This window comes from Akebia trifoliata, chromosome 4 (assembly GCF_017979445.1).
Source record: "Akebia trifoliata isolate Shusen 1 chromosome 4, ASM1797944v1, whole genome shotgun sequence".
Lineage (NCBI taxonomy): Eukaryota > Viridiplantae > Streptophyta > Magnoliopsida > Ranunculales > Lardizabalaceae > Akebia > Akebia trifoliata.
In genome coordinates, this window is record NC_141378.1 from 18,936,568 (window position 1) to 18,961,215 (window position 24,648).

General features: G+C 32.3%; 1 protein-coding gene across 1 annotated transcript; it reads right to left on the reverse strand.

The window, feature by feature from the left end:
- Positions 1-591: 591 nt before the first annotated feature.
- Positions 592-8,253, reverse strand: LOC147404321 (auxin-responsive protein IAA25-like). The gene is made up of 5 exons (XM_086440205.1): positions 7,444-8,253; positions 2,768-3,021; positions 2,394-2,508; positions 965-1,026; positions 592-873 (listed from the first exon to the last, which is right to left on the reverse strand). The coding sequence occupies exons 1-5, from the start codon at positions 7,806-7,808 to the stop codon at positions 842-844; spliced, it is 828 nt and encodes a 275-aa protein (XP_086296331.1). The 5' UTR covers positions 7,809-8,253; the 3' UTR covers positions 592-841.
- Positions 8,254-24,648: the final 16,395 nt, after the last annotated feature.

Here is a 24,648-nt window from a genome sequence, read left to right on the forward strand (position 1 = left end):
GTCCGGTAATTGGTGATCGTAGTAGTGAATGTAACAAGGCATAGATTTGACAATTAATTAATGATTTGAGTCTTTTGTAAGACAGGATTAATTGGTATGCAATGTGACAGTCAAAGTGCAATTCACTTAACAAAAAATTATATTTATCTGGCAAAAGCAAGCGCATTGATTTTCTCTCTCTTGTTCTTATATATTTTGAAGCACAATGATTCTAAGTTCGTTACTTCCATTGATCAATTATTATTGATATCTATAAGATAGATTTTTCATAATTGAATGATTGATATATGAACATTTTCATGAAATCTGAATGTTATTTACTTGGTCAAATTTCATACTTATGAAAATGATCTAAATAAAACGGTGACAAAAAACATATAATCATTTGTTCACATTTTTTTTAATATTTAATAATTCCTATTAATTGTAGGGAATATCTTTTACCACTATAAATCATATTAAAAGATTATCAAAAGTGATTATGTGTCAGCATTTCAATGGTCTATATGTATACTAAAGAAACATTTGACATATATTATCACCCCATTGTGTGTGTGCGCGCGCGCACACACAAAAGAAAATTCATAATAGTTAGAACACAACTTTCATATACTTAACTTACCAAGTCCTACAATCCAAGGTCCATAAAATCTAAGATCACTTAAAAACATTTAAAGCAAAGGATATTTAACAGAAGATATGGAAACTTGAGAGAAATAAAATCTCATTAGAGATCTAGAACATCATTAATTGGAAATTCATAGAAATACAAACATATGTAACATGCATGCTTCATCTCCTCCACTTCTTTGATGAACAAACTCTTGATTTCAGGATCAATTTACTCTTGAGTTTTCCCATCTCTTCCACCAACTGAAAATTATAAGTAGTTCAAGAATTAATGAGTACTGAGTTACCGAGGTTTATACACAATTGAAATTTTAATAATTTTTTATATATATACCAAATATTGGTGCTCGAGAGCCGGTGATGATGTATAGTCTTTTCACAGTGTTGATGAACATCCTGCAAGATTGGTACATTAGAGTCTTCTATATTAATTTTTTACAAAAAAAGTCACTGCACATTGACTATAAAACCCTTTGTTTTTCGAAGTAAAAGAATAAACAGAAACTGTTTTTTAAGAATATTTATGGATGATACATATGTAGTTTTGGATGGTGTTAACGTCTCATGCATTGAAGTACTTTTATAAGGGATCCCACCCTCTTATTAATAAAGAAGGATTTTACAAAGGTGAATAATTCCTATTACAATCGTAATACAATATGAAGCATAACTCGTTTGAAAGATCCGAGGAAGATGACCAGCTAAGAAATAATATATACATAGGGTCACGTTCAAGGGCCAACGAGTTTTGTCTTACATGGGTTCGAAATTTCAGAATGGACTGATTTTTGGAGAGGATGGTCTCTGTAGTGAGGATATCATCCTCTCTAAAAATCAGCCCATTCCAAAACTTCGAACACTGTCAAAAGTGGTTTACAAAAATGGATAGTCCAGGATTCTTCAAATTGTAAACATGGGGTAAGAAGTTTCGGAATGGGACTGATTTTTTTCTGAAGATAATCTCCTCACTGTATAGATCATCTCACCAAAATTCTGCCCATTCCGAAAGTTTTAACCCATGAATGACAAAACATGTGGGCCTAATAGTTGGCTCTTGAAGAATATTGCCCATATATAACTATTGGGACAGTTCAAGGGACAACAATTGTGGCATCAGTTTTTGTCTTATATGAGTTAAAAGTATTGATTTTTAGTGAGGATATTCTCCTCACCAAAAATCAGCCCATTTCAAAACATCTAACCCCATCGAAAGGGGTTTACAAAAAACCGTTGTCACAATTGTATTTGTCCCTTGAACCATTCCGGATGTGTATACATATAGAATGAGTATTTTTGTGATCGATGGTACAAAGACTAGAAAAATTAAAATCAGAACGAGCACAACATAAGAGTCTAAATATTGATATAATAATAAAGAATAGGGTAAATGAAATATGTTTGAGATAGTTTGGGCATGTACAACAAAATCTACTGGTGGCATCGATAAGAATGAACTCTTTGGTGCAGGTTGAAGATTAAAATATTGACTGGAAGATTAAGAGAAAAAAATTATGTGGATTGTGTTAATTAAAAAGATTTTAAAAGACGTGAATTCACAGAAGATATAACACAAGATTAATTGACTAGAATGGAGAAATAAGATACATCTTTGCCAACCTCAAACAGTTTGGATTAGGCACACATTATGATGATGATAATGATGATGACAAGACGACGATGGAAATGAGATCACCCTTTTATATATATTTGAAAAAATTCATCATGATTAAAGAATAAAGAGGATTGTCTTTTAAAAGACTTACTCCCATGGCACGTCGCCTACAAGCATCCGATCTCCTTCATTGTCTTCGTAAAGGAGAACATGTTCGGGAGTTGCAACTTCTTCTTTAGCTTGTTCCAAGTTCTTTGGGTTATTGACTGAATAGATTAAAGAAACAACAAAATTAATAGAGGTGTATCTAAACAACAACAACATCAAAGCCTTATCCCAAAGTTTGGGATCAGCTGCTATAAGGGGTTTAGGATTTAGGGTTTAAGGTTCTTACCTAAGCATTGTATATAAATCATGCAAGAAAAAAGAAGAGATTAAGATAACAATAAGGTAAGAACTAACTGAAGAAACACAACCCATCAATTATACCTGAAAAATATTCATTTAGAGGAGTAAAGAAGGAACCTGAGAAGAAGTTGTCAAACATCTCCTGAAGAGCCCAAGAAAGTGACTCGTAATTGTCATAAGCCTTCAGATTGATCTTCCTACCCACTGCGTAACCTTCCATGTTGACCTTCACGTACATGGAGGCCTCTGATTTCTTCGTGGATTCTGTTGGGATCATAGCACCAACTTTGGATTCCATCTCTGATTTTAGTGGTGGGGCAAAGTTCCTTCGAAACGTGCGAATCGGGGGCCAACCCACCACTGGAGGAGCTCTAGAAACATCAAACAAATATCACCATGAATTCTACAATACCATTTAAGTATGAAAAAAAAATTATGAAAGAATTAAAGAAAGTGATAGCTGAGTTGTATGGGATGAGTAGGAGTGGTGTATAATTTGAATATGGGGGATGCTAATGTCCAAGACCTCAATGGGATGTTTTCTACCTCCAAAACTGTGTTTTTGAGTTTCAACAATAACCCTAAAATGCTATTTTATTTTGCGCTTGAGATGGTTTTATTTTTATAGAATGTATTAAATGTTACAAAATCTTTAAAAAAATATTTACAAAAATGTTATTGCACAATAATTTATTTTTATATACTAAAAGACAAAATAGAATTACTTTTTAGGAATATTTATGGAAAGAATACATAAATTTTTGGAGATTGTCAACATCCCATTAAACTATTAGATGTTAGCTTTTATTAAAGGTGATAAACATAAGGATAATACTGACGTAATATTAAAATGTACATCGTGGAGGACATTTCTAACATGGATGTGTGTTAATACCATAGATGCTTTCGTCAAGATCTCACTCGCATCTCGATGAAAAGCATCTATGATTTTAACACACATCCACGTCAGAAATGTCCCTCATGATGTACATTTCAATGTTAGTTCAACACGACTCTAAACATAAATGTAATTCTCCAAAGAGTCGTGCTGGAGTGACATAAAAATTGACATCATTTCACACATTGTTGATGTGGAGATACGCACAGAACAATATATGCTTTTCACTCGTATCTCAATGAAAAGCATCTATGGTTCCATACACACATCCACGTCAAAAATGTGTGAAATGATGTCAATTTTAATGTTACTCCAGCATTTTTCTTCTCCAAATAAGAAACATGAAATATGAACATTTCAAGTTGAATATTATCTAAGAATCCAAATATACTCCATGAAGTTGGGTATTAGGTACTCACTAACCCATGTATTTTTTGCTCACCTTTTGTTGGCCTTATACACACACACCAATGATCAGCTGGTGATTCCTAGCCATTCGATTTGAGCAATGTTTCATCATAGGCTTTTTCAATAGGCCCATTGTCAGTTTCTAAGCCCATGATGGAACGGTCGAATCTGTTGACTAGAAATAAGAATCAATCTGAATTTGGTGTGTCACCAAAGGCACTGCATGCTTAGTAGCATTAATTAAGACCCTAAAGTTTAAAATAAATAGGAAATTATAAACAAAATGATGTAAAGTGTTGCATGTATATATTTGGGCACATATGATCTCATCTGTCAAGGTCAATCAATGGGTGGACCGACACTTGGATTTTTATAGGTATTTTCAGTCAAACTATGGATTGGTAAAACCATGGTAAGTCTAAACCTGATTTGACTAAAGGACGTGCAACACGATTGTTCTTCTAGCTTAAGAAATTAACCTTAAAAATTGAAGTGAATATATATGATCATTTGCAGTCTATTAGAAAGTTGGTAGGAACAAGAAGATTAGGGTCATGGAGGAAGAACTCCATGAGGGAGAAGAATAGGAATATGAAATAATTAATGAGATAGAGAGATATTTGTCTCATTTTTGGTAAGATTATAGTGTCCTCACTCTAGTGTGTGTGTGTGTGTGTGTGTGTGTGTGTGTGTGTGAAAGAGAGAGAGAGCCTGAACCCAAGTACGTACATCTGTGCATATGTGTAAATGTTTGTGTTGAGCGGAGATCAATAGGTAAAGGTGGCTATTATGTCGTCTTTTTATTTATTTTTTCGTTCTTTTTTTTATCAGATAAGCTGGGGGAAAATGGTTCGCTCCCTATAATAAATTAATTAACCACGAGAATAGTTACATGTTACATCATTAATGAGAATATTCTACAACTCTTGTAACAGTGAATTCTCAGCGACAAAACCTAAGAAATCTCTATGATACGCATCCAATCAAACAAGATAATTCGCCGCTTAGTTAGCTTCCCTCCAATAAAACTCAAAACTACACTGTATAAGGAGTCAAGTAGTATCATTGATCTTTCATGAATTTTATTTTATGAGGTTTCAATCTGATCAGTTACTGCAACTCTTGTGGCTAGCAGTCTTGATCAATGACTACTCATCAAACTCTATTTTAATATTTCCTATGTGTCATACCTAAGCAACATATCGATAAATATGTATCCTTATATTATCACTGCCGTCTTAACTTTTCTCAACCTTACACATTTCTAACTTCAATGTTGGAATTATACCATCACCATAACTTAGCTCTAACTTTCTTAAATCATCTCTAACTCCCCCCGCAACTCACAAGTGCATAATCCTTTGAACGAGGAACATACAATTGTTTACTTAAATTTGATTATACTTGTTGATGGTCATTGTCTGTCTGTAAAGTCCATTATTATTGCATCTCACTCAGCTTTTAAGCTTATTGGAGCTGATGGTAATAGACAAATTCCGTCTTGATGATCTCTCTAAAGTCATTCAAAATGAAATCGTGTGACTAGAAGTGGGAAAAAAAGAAACTCTCATGGAGAGATCTTTAGAATAAAAGGAAAAGAAGAAGATCGTGAGGCATGAACGTATGGAGTGGGGACTTTGTAAATCTATGGAAGAGTGCAGGATTTATACATAAAAAAATTTACAACTTCATCCACCATTAAAAATTATTATTAACATATAAAATTAAATTTATTTTTATCTAAAAAATTAATTGCTTTAAGACATTAGCTTTTTACTAAAAATATGAAGAGAAAAATCTAACTAAAAATTATTTAAATTTTCTCTAACATTTTTTCAAAAGAAAACTATCATCTTGACGAGAAAGACTCAATCTATGAAAAGTTTGACAATATTTCAAATTTGACTCATATTATTCTTTCCTTTTAAAAATGGGGATCATTCAAAGGCTCTAAAGAGAGCCAAACATTTTTCAAAACCTAGGTTAGAAACTCCAGAATGGGTTGATTTATTTTTAGGATGATCTCTATGGTGAAGATATCATCATCATCACAAAAATCAGCTCATTCCAAAACTTCTAACCCTAGCTTAGAAGTTGAAGAATCATGGACCGTCCGATTTTTGTAAATCACTTTTGATGGGGTTAGAAGTTTCATAATAGGCTGATTTTTGGTAAGGATGATCTCCTCGTCATAGAGATTGTCCTCACAAAAAATCAGCCCATTTCGAAACTTTTTACCCATAGATTGAAAAAATGTTTGACTCTCTTTAGGGCCTCCAAATGCCACTCTTTTTTTTCCGGATAATGAAAGGTATCCGGGCCAGTTTACACATACCAGACCAGTCCCTACGCCCCGCACCCAGGCCTTGGTTACTTCTCTATTGGGTAGCTTCCTAGTACATGGCCACCAAAAATTTTTTATGGGTAGTGGGATTCGAACTTGAGACCATAGAAAGAGCAAAAATGCCACCCTTTACAAAATTAAATCACTGTACTTTAAATAAATTTTTTACACAAAATTTATAAGTTATTAATTCATAAGTCAATTTCCACTAAAAATAGATACAATATTGAAGAGCACTCCCCAAAAACTATTAATACCTAAGATTTTCTCTTTTGAATTGTCCAAATTAGACATCAGACCTAAGATTTTCTCTTTAGAATTGTTCGAATTTCATTAATCAAAGTTTAATCATTACCAAATTTTAGTTGAACTTGATCGTCGGAGTATTTGTCAGACTGGACCATGAGCAATTCAAAGGGAACATCTTAGGTATGATAACCCGATGATAAAGATGAAATTTGAAGAACACTTACCATAAACATATTGTTAAATAATTCATTCTAAACATTAAATTTAAGGTGATTTACAATGCTACCACCAAGTATTTTTCAAAAATGACTGAACGAGACAATTTTTTGTAAATATTTCAAAAAATATGGTTGATTTAATAATCCTCTAAATTTTATACCAAGATTCGGATATATTTTTATTTTTGAGTTCCCTAAAAGATATTTATTTTAGTGGACTCAAATTCTTAAATATAATGGCTAGAATTTACAGATCAGGCTGATTTTTGGTGTCTCAATTCACCAAATGATGTCCAAATACAAGGGAAGACAAAGAGACGCCACGTGGAAGAAAAGAGATATGGAGTCTGATAACGTTAGTGCATCCGGATTCTCAAAATTATATACTCCACGTCTGAGGCGCACCGTAGTCCGTATACTCCAATCTCTTGGAAGTCTGTCCTCGCATCTGCTTCGCGTAGATATCGAGGCAGATTCCCAGAAGCATGGAGCATATGGTGCGTGATCTTATAAATCCGCCAACTTAGGGATTGATCCAACTGCAGCTTTCATTAATGCCATGTGTACACAATGATACCTTAGTACATATAGGTGGCAGTCCTAAAATCTGCAGCCGGACCAAAGTAGTCCATCTTAGTTGCCACCCTATAATTTGAAGAAGAGGTAGAAAAACTACCTGGGAACAGTAGGAGTAGAAGTGTTGATGAGTTGTTGTTGCTGGTGATGGTGGTTTTGCTGGAAAACTGCTTTTTCTTTGTTTGAGCCCAAACTCCATTGATTTCCAAAACCGCCTTGGGTTTCAGAAAACCACCTTTTGGTGGCTCCAAAACCGCCATTTCTCTGTTTCACTATACCCATGTTGTCATCATCATGACTATTTATAGAGAACCCAAGTCTTAGCTCTGTTTCCCTTGTTTTGGGTCCAAGGTGGTTTCGAAAACCACTAGTGGTTTTCTTCTCCCGGTCCACATGATGTTCTTCTTGTTGTTGCTGTTTTACTTCCTCTTTTATTACTGTATCAAGAACTGGGATCTTCATCATGGGTTTCTGTTGAGAGACAGGCTTTTGAGATTGTAAGGTGGTATGGCAGAAGAAGAGATTATGATGCTTTTTAGGTTTTGAGATTGTGTATGAGAGAGAGAGAGAGAGATTGTAAGGTGGTGTAGCAGAGAAGAGGTTATGTTGGTTTTTAGGTTTTGAGGTGTGTATGTATGTAAGAGATGTAAGAGAGAGAGAGAGAGAGAGAGAGAACTAAGAAGATGTTTGTGTTGATGCTTTGAGGTGATAAAAATGTGGAGAATAAGGGAAAATGAGAAAGGACTAAAAGGGCTTCTGAGTAACTGTAGCCACTGAAGATAGTTATGTGAAGGGGATGGGTCCCTTTGTGGTGGAGGCATCACTTTTATGGTGTGTTTTTTTAATATAATAAATTATAATTATATTAAAAAACAATATATGATTATAAAATAAATTTTTGAAAATTTTAAAATAATACCTTTTTAAAAATGTTAATATAATAAATTTTAATGTAAAATAAAAAAAAAGAATTATAAATTTACATTTTCTTTTTCATTCATTTTATGTATTTGTAGTCTTTGAGAACTGCTTGATCAATTAAACTTATAGTCCTCTTTTCTGCTTGGTATCAATCCTTCAATTTAGACATACATGTGTTTGCATATCTTTAGCATTATCCGGCCCTAATAGTCATCTAATGCCTGTTTCCTTGTGCTAAAAGTTAATTATGATGTTATGCTAGAAACAAGAATAGTTAGGAAATTATATAAGGGTTATGGTTGAAAGAACAAAAATCTAACGTCACTCTTATCCCTTCCACCAGGCCAAAATATTCAAGCTGTCCTAATCTTCTTCTATATTTGGTTGTTCTAAATAATGTTCTAGTTTAGTACCATTGCGTAGTGATGAACGATTCATTTGTCCCTTAAGTACTCTCCAAACTCTACTTGATTGCAAAGAGCTAAGACCAAGTTCACTATTAGATCCAAAACCATTACATAGTGCATTTTTGTATTTTTCAAAAATCTTACACTACTTGTTTTAGAGTTTCTAAAGGTTGTTTAGATTTGGGATAATGGAGCTTCAGGCATGGTTGCTAGTAAGACTTTTGTGGATGTGGTGGGTTGGAAGGCTCCTCCCCACAGGTTGAGAGAAAATCCCTTAGTCTTGTTTCGAGTAGGTTGGTGAACCTGATGTACTTTTTCTTGAAGAGGATGTGGAGATGGGTTCTGGCATATTTAAATGTGTAACAGTGGGAAAAAAATTTAAGAATAGATCTTTAAAGTTATTCCAACCAGACATCAAAGTCACGATTCGAAAAAAGATCAATAAATGGAGTCTTCTGAAGTCGTGTGAAGCAATTAACATCGATTATCGACACATTTTACTTAACTTGCATTTTGTGTTGGATATGAAAGCTATATATATATGGGAAATGCTCGGCACCCTACGTGCTTTGTCTTACATGGGTTAGAGGTTTTGGAATGAGTTGATTTTTGGTAAGGATGATCTCCTTACCATTATACATTAAAAGTTCTCAAATGGACATCCATTTTTTGTCCTTTAGACACAAACCCAACAATGACCCCTTGGTGGATCTCACTCCCAAACCTCCCATATTTCTGTTACAAAGAGAACAATTTTTAGCCCCAAACGGATGTTATTGGTGTAGTGCTTGCAGTGGACCAAGCCACAAAAATAGAACTACTACAACAACAAAAAACCTTTAGACATCACTTTTTAAACGATGTCTATAAGAGTCATGCCGATTCTTCTTGTAAACACCCCAACTTAATTAAGCCTGAGAGCTCATAAAAATCCAGCAAGGAAGAGTGCAACATGAAAGATTTTAAATCCACCAAGTGAGGCCCATTTCAAAAGTTTTAATTTTAAGCTTGACCTTAGGTAACCAACGACCCATGCTAAATTTTTTACTTTGGCCTATGGTCACCTAAAGTCAGGGTAAATTCTGTTTTGACCTTTACTCACCTAAGGTCAAGGATAAAATTACTTTGGTCTTCACTGGCCTAATGTCCCTCACAAAATTGCTTTGACCTTTAGTCACCTAAGGTTTAGTTCGATTAGGCAATTAAGTTTGAAATGAGTGCTCTAAATTTGCTTAGGAAAATTACCTCTTAGACCCCTTCTTCATTATTATTTTCCTCAACAAAACCCAAATATTTTCCAATTGTACCCATGCATTAAGTCTTCTTTAATTTTACAACTTTGGCCTTCTTGTAAATATCTAGTTGTCCCAATCTTAACCATTGGTCCCCACAAATAACCAATTAACTTCTTACCCATGATTTGTTGAGATTTAATTAAGGTAATTGACCTTTAAACCCTTAATTATAGGCATTTCTTCATAAGTTCTATGAAAATAGACCAAAATCAAGTGACCTTGATCATTTTGCCCGTCCACAAGAATTCCCTAGAACCTCAAGATTAATTACTCTTTTACCCTCAAATTGTTGGAAACTTATCTAATGCAATTGACTTAAAAGTCTCAATTCTCCTTTGCAAATTTCATGTCATTACTCTTAAGATTTTTAGAGTTTGACTAAATTCAAAACATCTTGACATTCTTATCCTTCAAAGAGAATTCTCTAGAACCTTATGAGTTTTTACTCATCTATCCTTTGATAATCATGATTGGTAAGATTTAAGGAGGTACAAAAACAATCACAGACACATTGATAGAGGGTAATTGAAGTCATTTATTGAGTTTTTCTTGAGAATTTTTAAAGTTAAGGAATTTTGATACTTATATCCCCAAGGATCTCCCATGAGTATAAATAGAGGGCTCTTCCAAGGAAAATGGCAGAAAAAATTTTAAGTCCCAAAATTCCTTCTTAGAGCCTTTTTAAAATACTAAAATTTGGTAATTTTGTCCAATTGATTTCTCATCCATTTTAGAAGCCTAGAACAAGAAGAAGAATAAGAGAGAAAGAGGGAAGAAGACCAAAGTGGAGAGAACACTTTTATTTCTTTTCTTATTATACCCCCCAATCCCCCTTCTATCTATTCCTTCATTTATTTTTATGCAATGTAATGTAGTTATTTATTTTCAATGGCACAAGGAGGAAGAGAGTAATCCCTCACAATGTGCAGTAATTTTCCCTTTTTTAAGCCCATAACAAATTCCTCAAGGATTATTCAATCTAAATAGAAATTATCTTTTATTTTATTTGCTTTCTAGTTCTTAGTTTCCTTTTAGTGGCCTAAGGAGGAAGTGAGTAATCCCTAAGAATGTGAGGCAATCTTTCCTTTTTTAAATCCATGAATAAGTTCTAATGGAACATTACATGCATTTAGACATGAAATGTTCGCCATGAACCTCAATGTTACATTGTTTAGAGTCGTCACCATTCTTTTTTGGAAATGGGTGTGAATGGACACCCGAATTGATTTTTTGAAAACCATTTTTTCCATGGCATTGTAGTGACTCTCATTTGTTGGAAAGGGCAAGGTCTACCTAAGATCTAGGTAAGGAGGTCCGATTAGAGGATGGGGAAGGTGTTAGGCACCCCATCCTCTCCACCAAAGGTGGTTACCTTGCTTGGCCATTTTATCTTGTAAAACTTATTGAAATAAATACTAAAATACATGAGAATGTATGATAAGAATTGTGTGTGCATTGGAGTGAAATGTCCCCTTAACAAAGGGTTTTGATTTCAACATGACATTAAGAGCATTCTATGGAAAAGAATGACCCATGTAGTCACATTAAATTTATGCATATGAATGTAGGTTTGAGCTTTTAGAGAGACTCCATGATGGAGTTCCCTTGAAACCACAACCTTGATGTATGTATGCATTGCTAGAAACTTAGTGTTTCACCCCATCAAGAGGGTGACACATTTCTTCATCATTGCCATGCATAGGTGAGTGTGTGCATTGTGTACAATATGATGCATGAAATTAAGGTAAAAAGGACTTCAACCCCCATCCTTTCGATCGAACCTTAGTCCAATCTACCGGGGATGGGAGAGGGTGTGTATTACATCCTAAGGGATTTCTAAAAAGAAAATAAAGTAGAGGATTAGAAGAAGAAGATGCAAGCTTTAAAATAAATATCTACATCTTAACCCTACCTTGTCCCTTGATGAACTTGAACCTTGAAAAGTAGACTTGAGAGTTGAATGAGATGGTTGAGGGTTGAGTTGAAGTTTACAAGATTAGAGAATGAGTAGGAATTTTGGTAGAGTTTTAGGTTGAGAGATGGGGGCTTGAGAACATGAGTTGATCATAAAAATGAGGGTATTTATAGAGTTTTTGGAGAACTTTTGGGAATAAAGTGGTCCAACCCTAAAAATAAGGAAAATGGACATGAGATTTAGGTTGTTTCTTTTTGGATTTTCCATTTGTATGAGGGTAAAGATGACATTTGTGAAGAAATCCTAAAAGCATTCTTTAATCCTTGATTTTTTGGTAAATAGAGGTGAGAGAACAAAAGTACTTTTGGGAGGATGAATGGGGGAGTGACATGTGTAAAGGTGGAGTGGTAGGTAAAAAGTAGATCTTGATTTATTTGTAAATAACTTATAAAGCAAGGGTAGAAGTGTAATTTTGAAATGGATCAATGGGAAAACAAAAGCACATTTGGGAGGGTGAATAGGAGGATGACATGTGTAAAGGTGAAGTGGTAGGTGAAAAGTAGACTTTGGTTCATTTGTAAATAACTCATAAAGCAAAGGTAGAAATATATTTTTGAAATAGACCAATGGGAGAACTCCATGTATGTACTTGAAGATTCCCACCTTTTGAGGGCATAATGGGAAGTTCTCTCACCTTTATGGATTATTACTAAAGACCAAATAACCTTTTTTATTTGACTAGACTTTTTGAGAAGGGCATTCTTGAGTTTTCAAAAAGAAAAGTTGACTCTCCAATTAGATGATGCATTGGGTGTTGGAGGCTTATGAGGTATCAACATGTGTCATCTTATGAAGGGGTGAGAGGATGGACTTGGAGTGGGTTTGGTATTTGACTTAGAGAATGGATTTTGTCTTGGACTTAGGTTGGGCTAGAAAATGGATTTAGGTTATGGGTTTAGAATGGCATTGGGTTTTGGACTTAGGTTGGGCTAGGTAATGGATTTGAGTAATTGGGTTTAAGACTAAGAGAATGGGCTTGAATTTAGGTTAAAAGACGGACTTTGTTTTGGGCTTAGATTTGATTGGGGAGTGGACCATGGTGAGGGTATGAGTGATGGATCGGTTAATGGAAAATGAACACGAATTGGGAGTGGGTTAGGGACAAGGTTGAGCATGCAAACTATATGACATGATACATGTATGCATGTATGCATGAAGATGATGCCAAGTGACAATGCGGGCCTGTTGAGAGGCTTAAGTCGTAAACTGAAATCAATTTGAAGAAATATGAATTTTTCTAATGGGTTCGTGCAAATTGGGGTGTCTACAATGCATACACCCATTGCACACATGCACCATCTTTTTTTAAGTTTCAAAATGATTATGAGTCAAAAGAGTCAGTCTCTCTAAACTTACACTTAAAACTCTAAGTCCACAAAAGAATAGTCCCTAGAGGGCATATTTTCGTGTATAAAGTAAACGCTCCCAAAGGATTTATCCAACTTATGGGTATGTCCTTAGAGCTTGACCAAGAAAAATGAACAATATTGGGAGTACAAATCATATTGCAGTATGCTTGAGGTTCAAAAGAGTCTAATCTAGGTAGATTTGCACTCAAATCGTAAGCTAACAAAAAATTTCAGCAAACATGATTCTTCTTTTTAGCTTGCTCATTGTACCCACTTCCAAGTGAAGAGACCTATACATCAATGTGTTTGTAAATACTTACTAATTTTCTAACTTCAAAAAATTTAGTTTATACTTCACTTATGGTCAATACTTGGTAACCACCATCTCGATAGGTGAGATAAGGTGTCTAACATATTCATTATCTCACAATTGAATCACCTTACCAAGGACCTCTAGGTAAAAATCAAATAAAATTTCAAGACCCCTTTTTATGTTATCCATTCACACCTTGAACTCATAGAATGGTAACGACTCTTAAATACAAGTAGATGAAGTCAAAACCTATTGAATCTTAAATATATACACTTCTAATAAAAAAATGTCACTACAAAAAAATACTTTAGATATCACTTTTTAATAAAAATAAACATCATTTTTTGAAAAATATTATCTAAAGTACAATTTTCATGGGTGGAATGAGCGCCAAAAATAGCCTTTTACATGCACTTGTTCATTAAAAGAATAGACATCACTTTTTTACTATAGACATCATTTAAAAGTGATGTTGTAACGTCATAAAAATTTATTACATATATCAAGGAATTAAGTCAACTATATTGACCTATTTTTCTATTAAGTTTAAAATAAATTAATTAATAAAAATTGTAACATTATCAATTTAAAATAAGGATTTGCTACAAGGAGAATTTGACAAATGAAATGTACAATTCGAATAATCTTATCATAATTATGATCAAAGAATTAAAATATTTAGTCAAATAGATAAAATTAAAATTTTATAAGAATTTCTTTTTGTCAAATGGACATTATCATTGAGTTCAAAAACATCAAAAAATATAGTTTAGATTGTAAATACGCTTAAATTCAAATTGAATAGGATAAGTAACGAAAATTTTAATTTTATCAAGAAAACTTAGGGTTTAAGGGATATTTTGATTAATAAAGAAAAATTATGAAGGAATTTCAAAAATTTAAGATACACAGTTCAAATTGGTCTAATGTAACGGACATAACAAAGAAAAGAAAAATATATAATAAAAAATATTATTTAATAATTTTTTATTATTAAAATATTAAAATAAATTTTTATTATAAAATTGGATTTAATTATAATTATTTATATAAAAGGGATAGATTTGAAATTATTAAAGTGTTAAAGGAGTGACCATTTTATATATTATAATATATAAAATTATATATTATTATATTATAATCTTACCTGATGTCATTCATACCTATAAGAAAGAAATAGAAATATATACGAGTTTTGATAGTGGGTTTATGTATATTACCTTCGATCTATATTTAAAAGTGTTTCAAACATGAATTAAGATTCAACATTGAAGAACAAAATATCCACAACATCGAGATCTACTTAATTATAAGAATATTTTATCGAATCGTTGAAAAAATTAGTTAGAAAAATCATTTTAATATCATAGGGACGTGTAAAACTCAAATACGAGGATGGGAAACTTATAATTTCAAATTCGTAGTATAGTTTTTAATAAAACATATTTTATTTTAATTTTGATAGTTAGTTTTAAATTTATTATTGATTTAAATTCAAAATTTATATGTATTTTTCTAATATTTTAAAGTTGTGTAATAAAAATAAATGAATTTGGGTGAGTGTAATCCGAAAATCAATTTATTTAATAAATTGATTTTCATAGTAATTTTCGTAGAGTGTTCATTTAAAAAAAACGGTTAAAATACTCTGTTTTAAAAGTATATTTTCATTGGATAATAATCTATAAAAAAATTATGAAATATTTAAATTTAAAATAGAATCGAGAATGAAAGTCTCAATTGTTTAGAATCGAGAATGTGATTCTTAATTGGTTGAAATCAATAATAGGATTCTCAACCGTATATGTTTGTGTTAAGGAATTTTCAAGTTTAGAGTACTTTTAAGCATTATGTAATAGAGTATAGGATGCAATTAGGATGGTAATCGTGAGACAATGTACTTGCATATTTACTACTTTATATTTACTATTTTCGATATACTGCTGCATATTTATAATTCTAGAATACTTGAAAAAATCATCAAACTTATAAATTTATATATATATATATATATATATATTATATATATATATATATATATATTATTTTTATTATCCATAAAAGGGATAATGAATGCTTATACGATTGATCAGTAGCTCTTTTTGAAAGTAACCAATTAATTGTACCTATTATTCAAGAAATTGTTATCTTATCTTTATTGAAAAATAACAAATTATACTATAAAGATGATTTGTAAATGATTAGATTGATTGGTGACTCATGCATACCATAGAGGTATGATGAAATTGGTTTGTAAAGTGATCATTTACAATTTATAGTAGTCAAACGATTGATCTCCATTAAGGATCAACAGCCAACCTGAGTCAAAAAACTTAGTCAACCAATTATGGGAAATTACCAGGCCGATCATAAAATCAAGAACTAACTGTGAGTTTCACACTAATTAAGTATTGGAGCATCGATATACATATCAGTACTTTTGTATTTATTGTATATCTCATCATTCTTATCAAATATACCACCAGAATTGATATTCTTATAACATGTTTATTTTATTTTATTTTATTATGAGATGAAAATATTTTCGTTATTATTTTATAAAAGATTAGTCTGTTTATTTATTTAAAAACATGTATTATTTATAATATATTAGTTTGTTTATCTATTCATATTATAACTATTAATTTGAAATGTGAATTTACTATTGAGTAACTTCCATGTTACTAACCCTACCAACAAAATATTTCAAATGTCCCAACTATCGAGATACATATTTTTTATGGGAAACATTATATAAAGGGATCGTAGGTTCAGAATGATGAACATTATTTCTATTATATGTGAGTTGAGATTTGAGTTTAGTGAAACTAGTTTTGTATACTTTTGGACTTCCTTATATTTATTAGTACCATGTGTGTTTTGTAATCTTATATATATATATATATATATCTAGAGTGTGAAAGTTAATGTTTATGACATGGACAACTATTGATCGATATGAGATGTGTCCTTGATCTATGTACAGTTTTTTGTTATAATTATAATTTTTTTATAAGTGATGTATATTCATCATGATATGGTGATTGGAATGTAATAGATATATGAATTTTGATTATACAAGTATATTTCTACATGTGAAAATTTTTCATAAGTCCAATGTTTAAGAAAAATTCTATCAAAATTATTTAGAAGAAATTTATATCGTATTTAAGTTTTGAAGATTTTAATTTTGATTTTTTTTTCTTTCGCTCGACACTCAAGATTTGGAAAAATCTAGATCCTAAATCGAGGGCGCGAGAAATGTCCAAAGTTTTTTCTACTAGTGCTCATGTAAAATGAAAGGGGATTTTATACATAGGTTTTCCCAAAACTAGTGTCTAAAGTTCACACATAAACCGATGTTTAATATCTGACACTTTGGCGCAATCCTACCATCCGCGAAAATTGTACTTTAGATGTTATCTTTTTCATAAATCAATGTTTAATAAAAAAAAATGATGCCTAAAGTCTTCTTTGTGGTAGTCGAACACGATTAAATGGAGCAAGAATATATGTTATCTTGGAATTGTTGAAATCTCATTCTAAGAGAATATGGATCAGATGAGTTGGTTCATCTGGATTCTAGAAATCGATGGATTATGGTCCAATTCCAACCTATTGTTCTAATTGTTCCAAACGCAAGGTCACTCGGTTTTTGATTGCAAATTGGGATTGCCTAAGCAACATCCCAAACCCATTATCGAAGTTAAATCGAAAGAAACTATTTTGAAAGGAGTGGACAACAAAGAATGTAGGCTTGTTGGAAAACCCATTAAGTTAAAGGAAATCAGTAAAGAATCCTATAAGTATCGACGATCAAAGCAAGAGGAAAGAGAAGGTCCATTTGGATAGGTCTTGCTCTAACTCTAACATGGCATTGCCACATCATCAACTTTAGAAAGGCAATTCGTCGAAAGTTGTTGAGGTGTTAAATGATGTGGGAAATAATGATGAATCAAATAAAATTATTTCTAATCCTTCCTTGAGAAATCACAACAGTTACGAATCATATTGGGTTGGAAGATGTTGGACTTAATTTGAATTCCAATTCTGAAGAGATTACAAATAATCTTTCCAATCCAATTGTGTTGGATTCAGAATAAGTTCAAAAAGTCTTGTCGTGTGATAAGGAACCTCCTCCCTTGAAGGCTAACGATTTTTTAGTTGTTATTTTGGACTCGGAGGAAAATTCGGTTTCTTACTTAGAGAATGTTTCTGAGTCAACTCAAGTTGAGTTGGACAAAAGACAAACCAGCAAGGAGTTCAAAACTCGAGCAGCTGAGTTGATTTTAAACTGAGGTGATCTAATAGCCTCAGCAAGTAAACTTTTTCATGATGGTTTCAGGAAGAAGAAATCTATTTCAAGGTTTAGAAGATTGGACGGGATAGATTTTTCATTTAACCCATGATGACAACCATTATTTGTAATATCATAGGCATTTTAAATGCCCCATCTCAGGATGGGTTGAAAAAAATTAAATTAAAAGTATATAGATACTAGAATTAATGGAAAGGAAAAAAAAAAGTTGTGTTCAACTTTAATCCTCCCTAAAGGCTTTAGCAGCTTTTTGTAACGGCGAGTATGGTTCAAATTGGAATTTTTGGTTTAGACACCCATCACATTGATCCTTAAATTGTTTCAACCACCAATTAATAATTCTTGATCACTACTACAAAAAAGATTTTAGAAGTCATTTTTTTTTTAAATAAACATCAGTTTTTGGAAAGAAAAAAAAATGACATCTGAAGTGTAGTTTTGTGGGTGGAGGGATTCACCAAAAAGTGTGAGAATTTAGACATCACTTTTTAAAAAATCAATGTCTAAAAACTGCCTTTTATGCACACTTTTCATCTAAAGAACAAACATCGTTTTTCTCCTATAGACATCATTTAAAAAGTGATGTCTAAAGTCATGGTGCTTTAATTAATGGCTTTTCTTCCAAATTATGTATCGTCCAAGGAAGTTGCTCAATCGAGAAAAGAAAGCCATTTAGTTTGATGTTGAAGGGGTAATTTCTCCATCATATATGGTTCTGGTTGCTGGGGATTTTGATGTTGTAATAATAAGCATGAAGAAGAAAAAATGAGGGCTTCCACCTAGATTTCATGCCATGGAAGAATTCGGAACTTTCAATTCAAATGTGTGTCTTGTGGATGTGGGCTTTACAGAAAATAAATTTACGTGGGGTAATAACAGAATCACGAGAAGCGTATTTGGGGAAGATTAGATAGAATGTTGTTTACTTCTAGTTAGATTTCCAAGGGAACCTTTGGTGTCCCATTATCTGAGGTTTCGCATCAGATCACTGTAATTTAATTCTTTTTATTTATCCTCAGGAATCTTGTTTGAGGCAATTTTGTTTCTTGGATTTTTTTTGACAGACCGTTTAATTATGTGTGCAAACATGTTATCATACAAAGTTATTCAATAATATTTTTTTCTCTCAAAAATTTATTGTAAACTTAGTATAGTTATTCAATAATATATATATATATATATAGGGTGGCATTCTTTTGACAAAATCGTAGACAATATTCTAGACAAAGTTTTTTGTCTTATATGGGTTAAAAATTTTAGAATGGGCTGATTTTATGTGAGGATGATCTCTATGGTGAGAAAATCATCCTCACAAAAAATCAGCCAATTCTAAAATTTCTAACCCTAGTTTATAAGATGAAGAATTATGAATCGTCAATTTTTACCGTTAGTTTGTAAACACTTTTAATGGGGTTAGAAGTTTCAGAATTGACTGATTTTTTATGAGGATGATCTACTGACTATAAAGATCATCCTCACAAAAAATCATTTCATTCCAAAACTTTTTAGTCATATAGAAGACAAAACTTTGTCTAGAATGTTGTCTAGGATTTTGTCAAAAGAACACCACCCATAGATATATATATCATTTTTTCCCCTTTTTAAAGTTTTCCAAAACCGTTTTAAACCCATATTCCGACTTGGTGACTATGCTTGTTGTACATGCCTCTACTTCTTCCTCAATGGACTTTTTCTTCTCCGATGAATGGCTTCCCTTCATAGCTCGTAAGGCATATTTGGGTGACCTGTTAGGCCTCCCAAATTCCAGACGAATGTAACATTGTATTATTTCATTTCTTCTTAATATAAATTCTCTTGCTTGGTTATCAAAAAATAAAAAAAGAAATATGTATATCATTACTAAATTTCAATTCAACATGCGCTACAAACGTTTTAAGGGTGCACGTGTATATATATATGGGAGCGGTTCAGCAGCCCTAATTTTTGCCAAGTTTGGTGCCAACCATTTTTTGTAAATCACTTTTGATGGGGTTAGAAGTTTTGGAATAGGCTGATTTTTTGTGAGGATGATCTCTACAGTGAAGAGATCATTCTCACAAAAAATCAGCTCATTTTGAAACTTCTAACCCTAGTTTACAAGTTGAAGAATCGTGGACCGTCCAATTTTTTGTAAATCACTTTTGATGAGAGTAGAAGTTTTGGAATAGGCTGATTTTTGGTGAGGATGATCTCCTCATCATAGAGATCATCCTCACAAAAAATCAGCTCATTCCAAAGTTTCTAACCCATATTTTGAAAAATGTTTGACACCAAACTTGGCAAACTTTAAGGCATCTGAACCGTCTCCTATATATATATGGGAAATGTTCAGCAACAAACATTTTGGCAAAACATTTTTCAAAACATGGGTTAGAGGTTTTGGAATGGGCTGATTTTTGGTGAGGATGATCTCTACAGTGAGGAGATCATCATCACCAAAAATCAGCCCATTCCAAAACTTCTAACCCCATCAAAAATGATTTACAAAAAATGGACGGTCCACGATTTTTGAACTTGTAAACAGGGGCTAGAAGTTTTGGAATGGGCTGCTTTTTGGTGAGGATGATCTCCACCGTAGAGATCATCCTCACAAAAAATCAGTCCATTCCAAAACCTCTAACCCATATTTGAAAAATGTTTTGCCAAAATGTTTATTGCTGAACGGGACCTATATATATATATATATATATATATATATCAGAATTTCTAAAAATGTCAATTCAACCAGAATTTTGATTTTGTATTTGAAAATATCAAAATTCTCATTTCTTTTTCATAATTTTATTCAATGGTTATTACTTAATTATTATTTCAACATAAGTTAAAAAGGTCGGGTTGACTCAAAACTCAGCAGATTGAACTTGACTCAATTGGATTTCAAGGTGACTCGAACCAAAATTCAGTGTAACCAAGTAGTGGAGTCAACTTGCGATACATCAAGTTAAATTATCACTCGATTGACTCAGCTCGAAAAAGGCACCGAATCTTATTTTCTTATATTAATGGGCATTTAATTGAAAAAAAAAATTTACTAAATTGGATAACTAATATAGCACCCAAAATTAGGGGAAATTTAGTCAAATATTAGACGCAAAATAAGTAAATAAATAAAGCCTCAAATATAGACTTTTGGGCTCGTGGGTTGACGAAAAGAAGGCTTGAGTGCTTTAATGAGTGGGTCCAAAAAGATGAGACTATCCCTAACAATTGGCACATTGGTAGACTCAATACAATGTCCCAAAACACCAAAAAGTGGTAAGATTCAAATAAGGAATCAATAAGCTTTGTTCCCCAACACTATCACTTGTGTGTTAATGGTTGGCATTTTTTCCAAGAAAGTCATCAACATTTTAAGTGAAAATCTTGTATTGCCCTTAAGTGCAAAGATGAGTCACTATCACTTGAGCACTGTATGATGGGAAAATAGAAAAGAAAATACAATATATAGGTATATGGTTGCATAATTTTTGTGAGAAAACTATTTTTTTTTTCCCTTTCCTAAGAAAATATTTTCTTATTTGATCATCGAAGAAAATGAATTTTCTCATCAGAATGAGAAAACCCTAATTTTATTCTCCCAGTATTATCCCATCTTCAAAACTAAAAATCAACTCTCTTTTTTATATTTTTCAAATACTAGTGAACATTTTTTTTAGAAAAAATATATATATTTTAAAGAATTATTTGTATATAAAAAAATATTTTATTTGCAATCATAAAAGCTCTTGGAGTCAAGTCTCCTTTTTAATGTGCCCTCTACTTGTTCCATGCCTTCTTCCTGTGTATGCCCCACTACAAGACCTTGGAAAAAGACAGTCACTTCCATTCAAGATTGACATGCTTTAGCTAGATTTGCAACATTTTTCCCATTTTTGTACATAGGTACCTTAAGAGAATGTTTAACTCACCAGCTTAGAAAATGGGTTGACTCAGTCAAGGATCAGTCTGATCATATTTATAGTTTATGGTTTAAAGTTTTATATCGTCTCAAAATATTTAAGTAACAAGATCGGAATAAAACATCAATCCATAAAATTCTAGGATTTTTCAAATTATTTCGATCAAGACAATATTAGTTTTTCTCGTATATGTAACCAAGTTGCATATCTCAAGATTACTCGATGTGTGGATCATATATAGTAATCAAGTTTGGATTCAACAACTAATCAATGGGGGCTCAATTCGACTTAGTTCGAGAAAGTTCCATAAAATGCTTGAAATTTTTTTGGAGATTAAACAAAGAGAAAATTTTCAAAATTTGATCAACTTTTGACAAAATTCCCATTCCAGCTCACTATTCATTTTAATTGTTAAAACATGAAGAGTGATATTGAAGGTTTTTCAAGTGACGATCTCGCAACTATAAAATAGCGAGATCATCGATATTTTTTCAAAGTGGCAATCTCACAGGTTCACTACTTTTTAGTGAGATCATCACTATATAAACCAACAAGATTGTCACTTTGAAAAAACTACGATCTCGCTCTGAATGTTTTGAGAATTAAAATGAACAATTAGTCATAATCGAAAGAAACGATAATTTACCTTTAAACAAATGATACTTTTTTTATTTCTTCCTAAGCATCTGTCAACTTCAATCTCCCTGAAAGTTCTATCTTGTTCTTAATATTTGAAGGTTAAAGAAGATAAAATCTTGAGATTGAACAGGTGGAGAGGTGATTAATCAACAAATCACAAACTTAATCATTCGATTCTTTTTCAAGAATTATTTCAAATTTATAATAATAAAAATGTTGAATTTTTTTATTTTTTTATTTAATTGTGCATGAAATATATGCAAAATATTTAAAGATTAGATTAGATAGGACTAGTGTTGATCAAACTATTTGGTCTAAGTAATAATCAAAATAGGACAATTGGGATGATTACCACTTGGTCACAGGTTCATGTGGGAAAAGACCCAAATGGTAGGGTCCACCTTAATACATAGTGACTATCAATCATATCATGAGTGACCCAAATGATGATAAAAAGGATTTGGGATAAAAAAGAAAGCATGAAAGAGCAATTTGCTATGGTAGCCATCATCATCCCCCAAACCCATGGCCCAAAAGCGCATTAGAAGCGCTTTTCACTCCTGTCATGTCTTATCAACTCCAAACTCTTTCTCTCTCTCTCAAGAATGCAATTGAGTTGATAAGGTACTTCAAGGAGTTGGGTTCACCACCCTACACACTAAATTTAGTTTGATTATAGATTTTTAGCCATTGGATTCAAGAATCTATGAGGAATTTTTAAAAAAAAAGTTGTTTGTATGTCACCAATAAGTTTGATTTTTGACATGTTAGGTAAAATAAGTGTCATTCATGAGTAGTGGGACTGATGAAAGTGCCAAATGGCATATAATGGACATGTAAAATTGGCTAAGCTACACTACTCCCTAGAGTACAGGATCCATAAACATAAAATTTTTACTTTTTTAGCATTTATATCTTTCAATTTTTTATCATTATTTTTTTTCTTTTTAGAAAGAGGGAGATGGGCCCGGGTGAAAAGGATTGTGATTATCTTCTCAAGATCCCATGATTCCAACACAATGGTTTTGCTTTTTTGCAAATTGATTCCCCAACACAATCGTCTTACTTTTTGCAATTTTCTTTTTTTTTTTTTTACAAATGCATGTGATAGAGAGCAAAGCAAGGCTATGACTATGATTAAAATTTTAATTAAAATAATTTCTTTACATATCGAGCATGGTTTTGAAAGTCCTCGGAGACATCGATAATGACTCCTCGGAGTCGTATCGATGTCTTTCTTGAATGAGACGATATGTCGTGGTCGACGTTAATTGGCCTTCTTTTTCTTTCTCTTCTTATTCTTTCTGATACACAAAATTATCACACACACAAAAAAAAATCTCATCCAAGATAACAAGATGATCGTGAACTAAGAAGAAATGAAATCCAAAGTTTAAAACAATGAAATTGAGAGCAAGTTTTAATACTCATTGAATCAATGTAAAACTCATCCAAAACAACTTGATTTGATTTGGATTTTGAGGTGACTCTACCCACGGCCGACACCACCTTCAGGCAACTTAGGTTTGTATTTAAAGTTCCCCGTTGAGAGAAGGCCCGTAAGCCCAGTCCAAGAAAGTTCTAAAGTAGGATTTTTTTATACAAAAAAAGTGAGATATTGAAGGTTTGGGATTCGTTAACTCGTGAGAAAACACAAGATCATGACAATGTAAATACAAAATTCAATGGCCAAGATTTATATGTATCTCCATTACACAAATGCCAAAGATTCTTATCTCGAGGATAAATCTCAACCGTTGGATTTTGTATTTAAACGACTGGGATCATGTGTTTTTTTCATGAATCACGAGATCTAGATTCTATATTAAATATTAAAAAAGCTTCATTTATAATTGTTACCATAGATGTCGACTTGTATGAGTCGACCCTTAGTCTACTTTAAGAGTAATGAAATCAACTTGCGAAGTCAACTTGGTAAATCATCAAGTCAATTTGGATGAGTCAGATTCAAATTTACACTGACTTCGGTTAGAAACATATTGAGTTATATAAATAATAAATATTAGTATTTATTTAATAATATTTAAGAACATTTTTAAATTTTTATTTGACTCATCATAATTGGTCAACTCTCGAGTCGTGGACTTAACTTGATGGACATTCGAGTGAGTTTTGACTTTTATTTTCCTTAAAAATATGATTGAGAGTGAAATTTATGGGTTTATCTT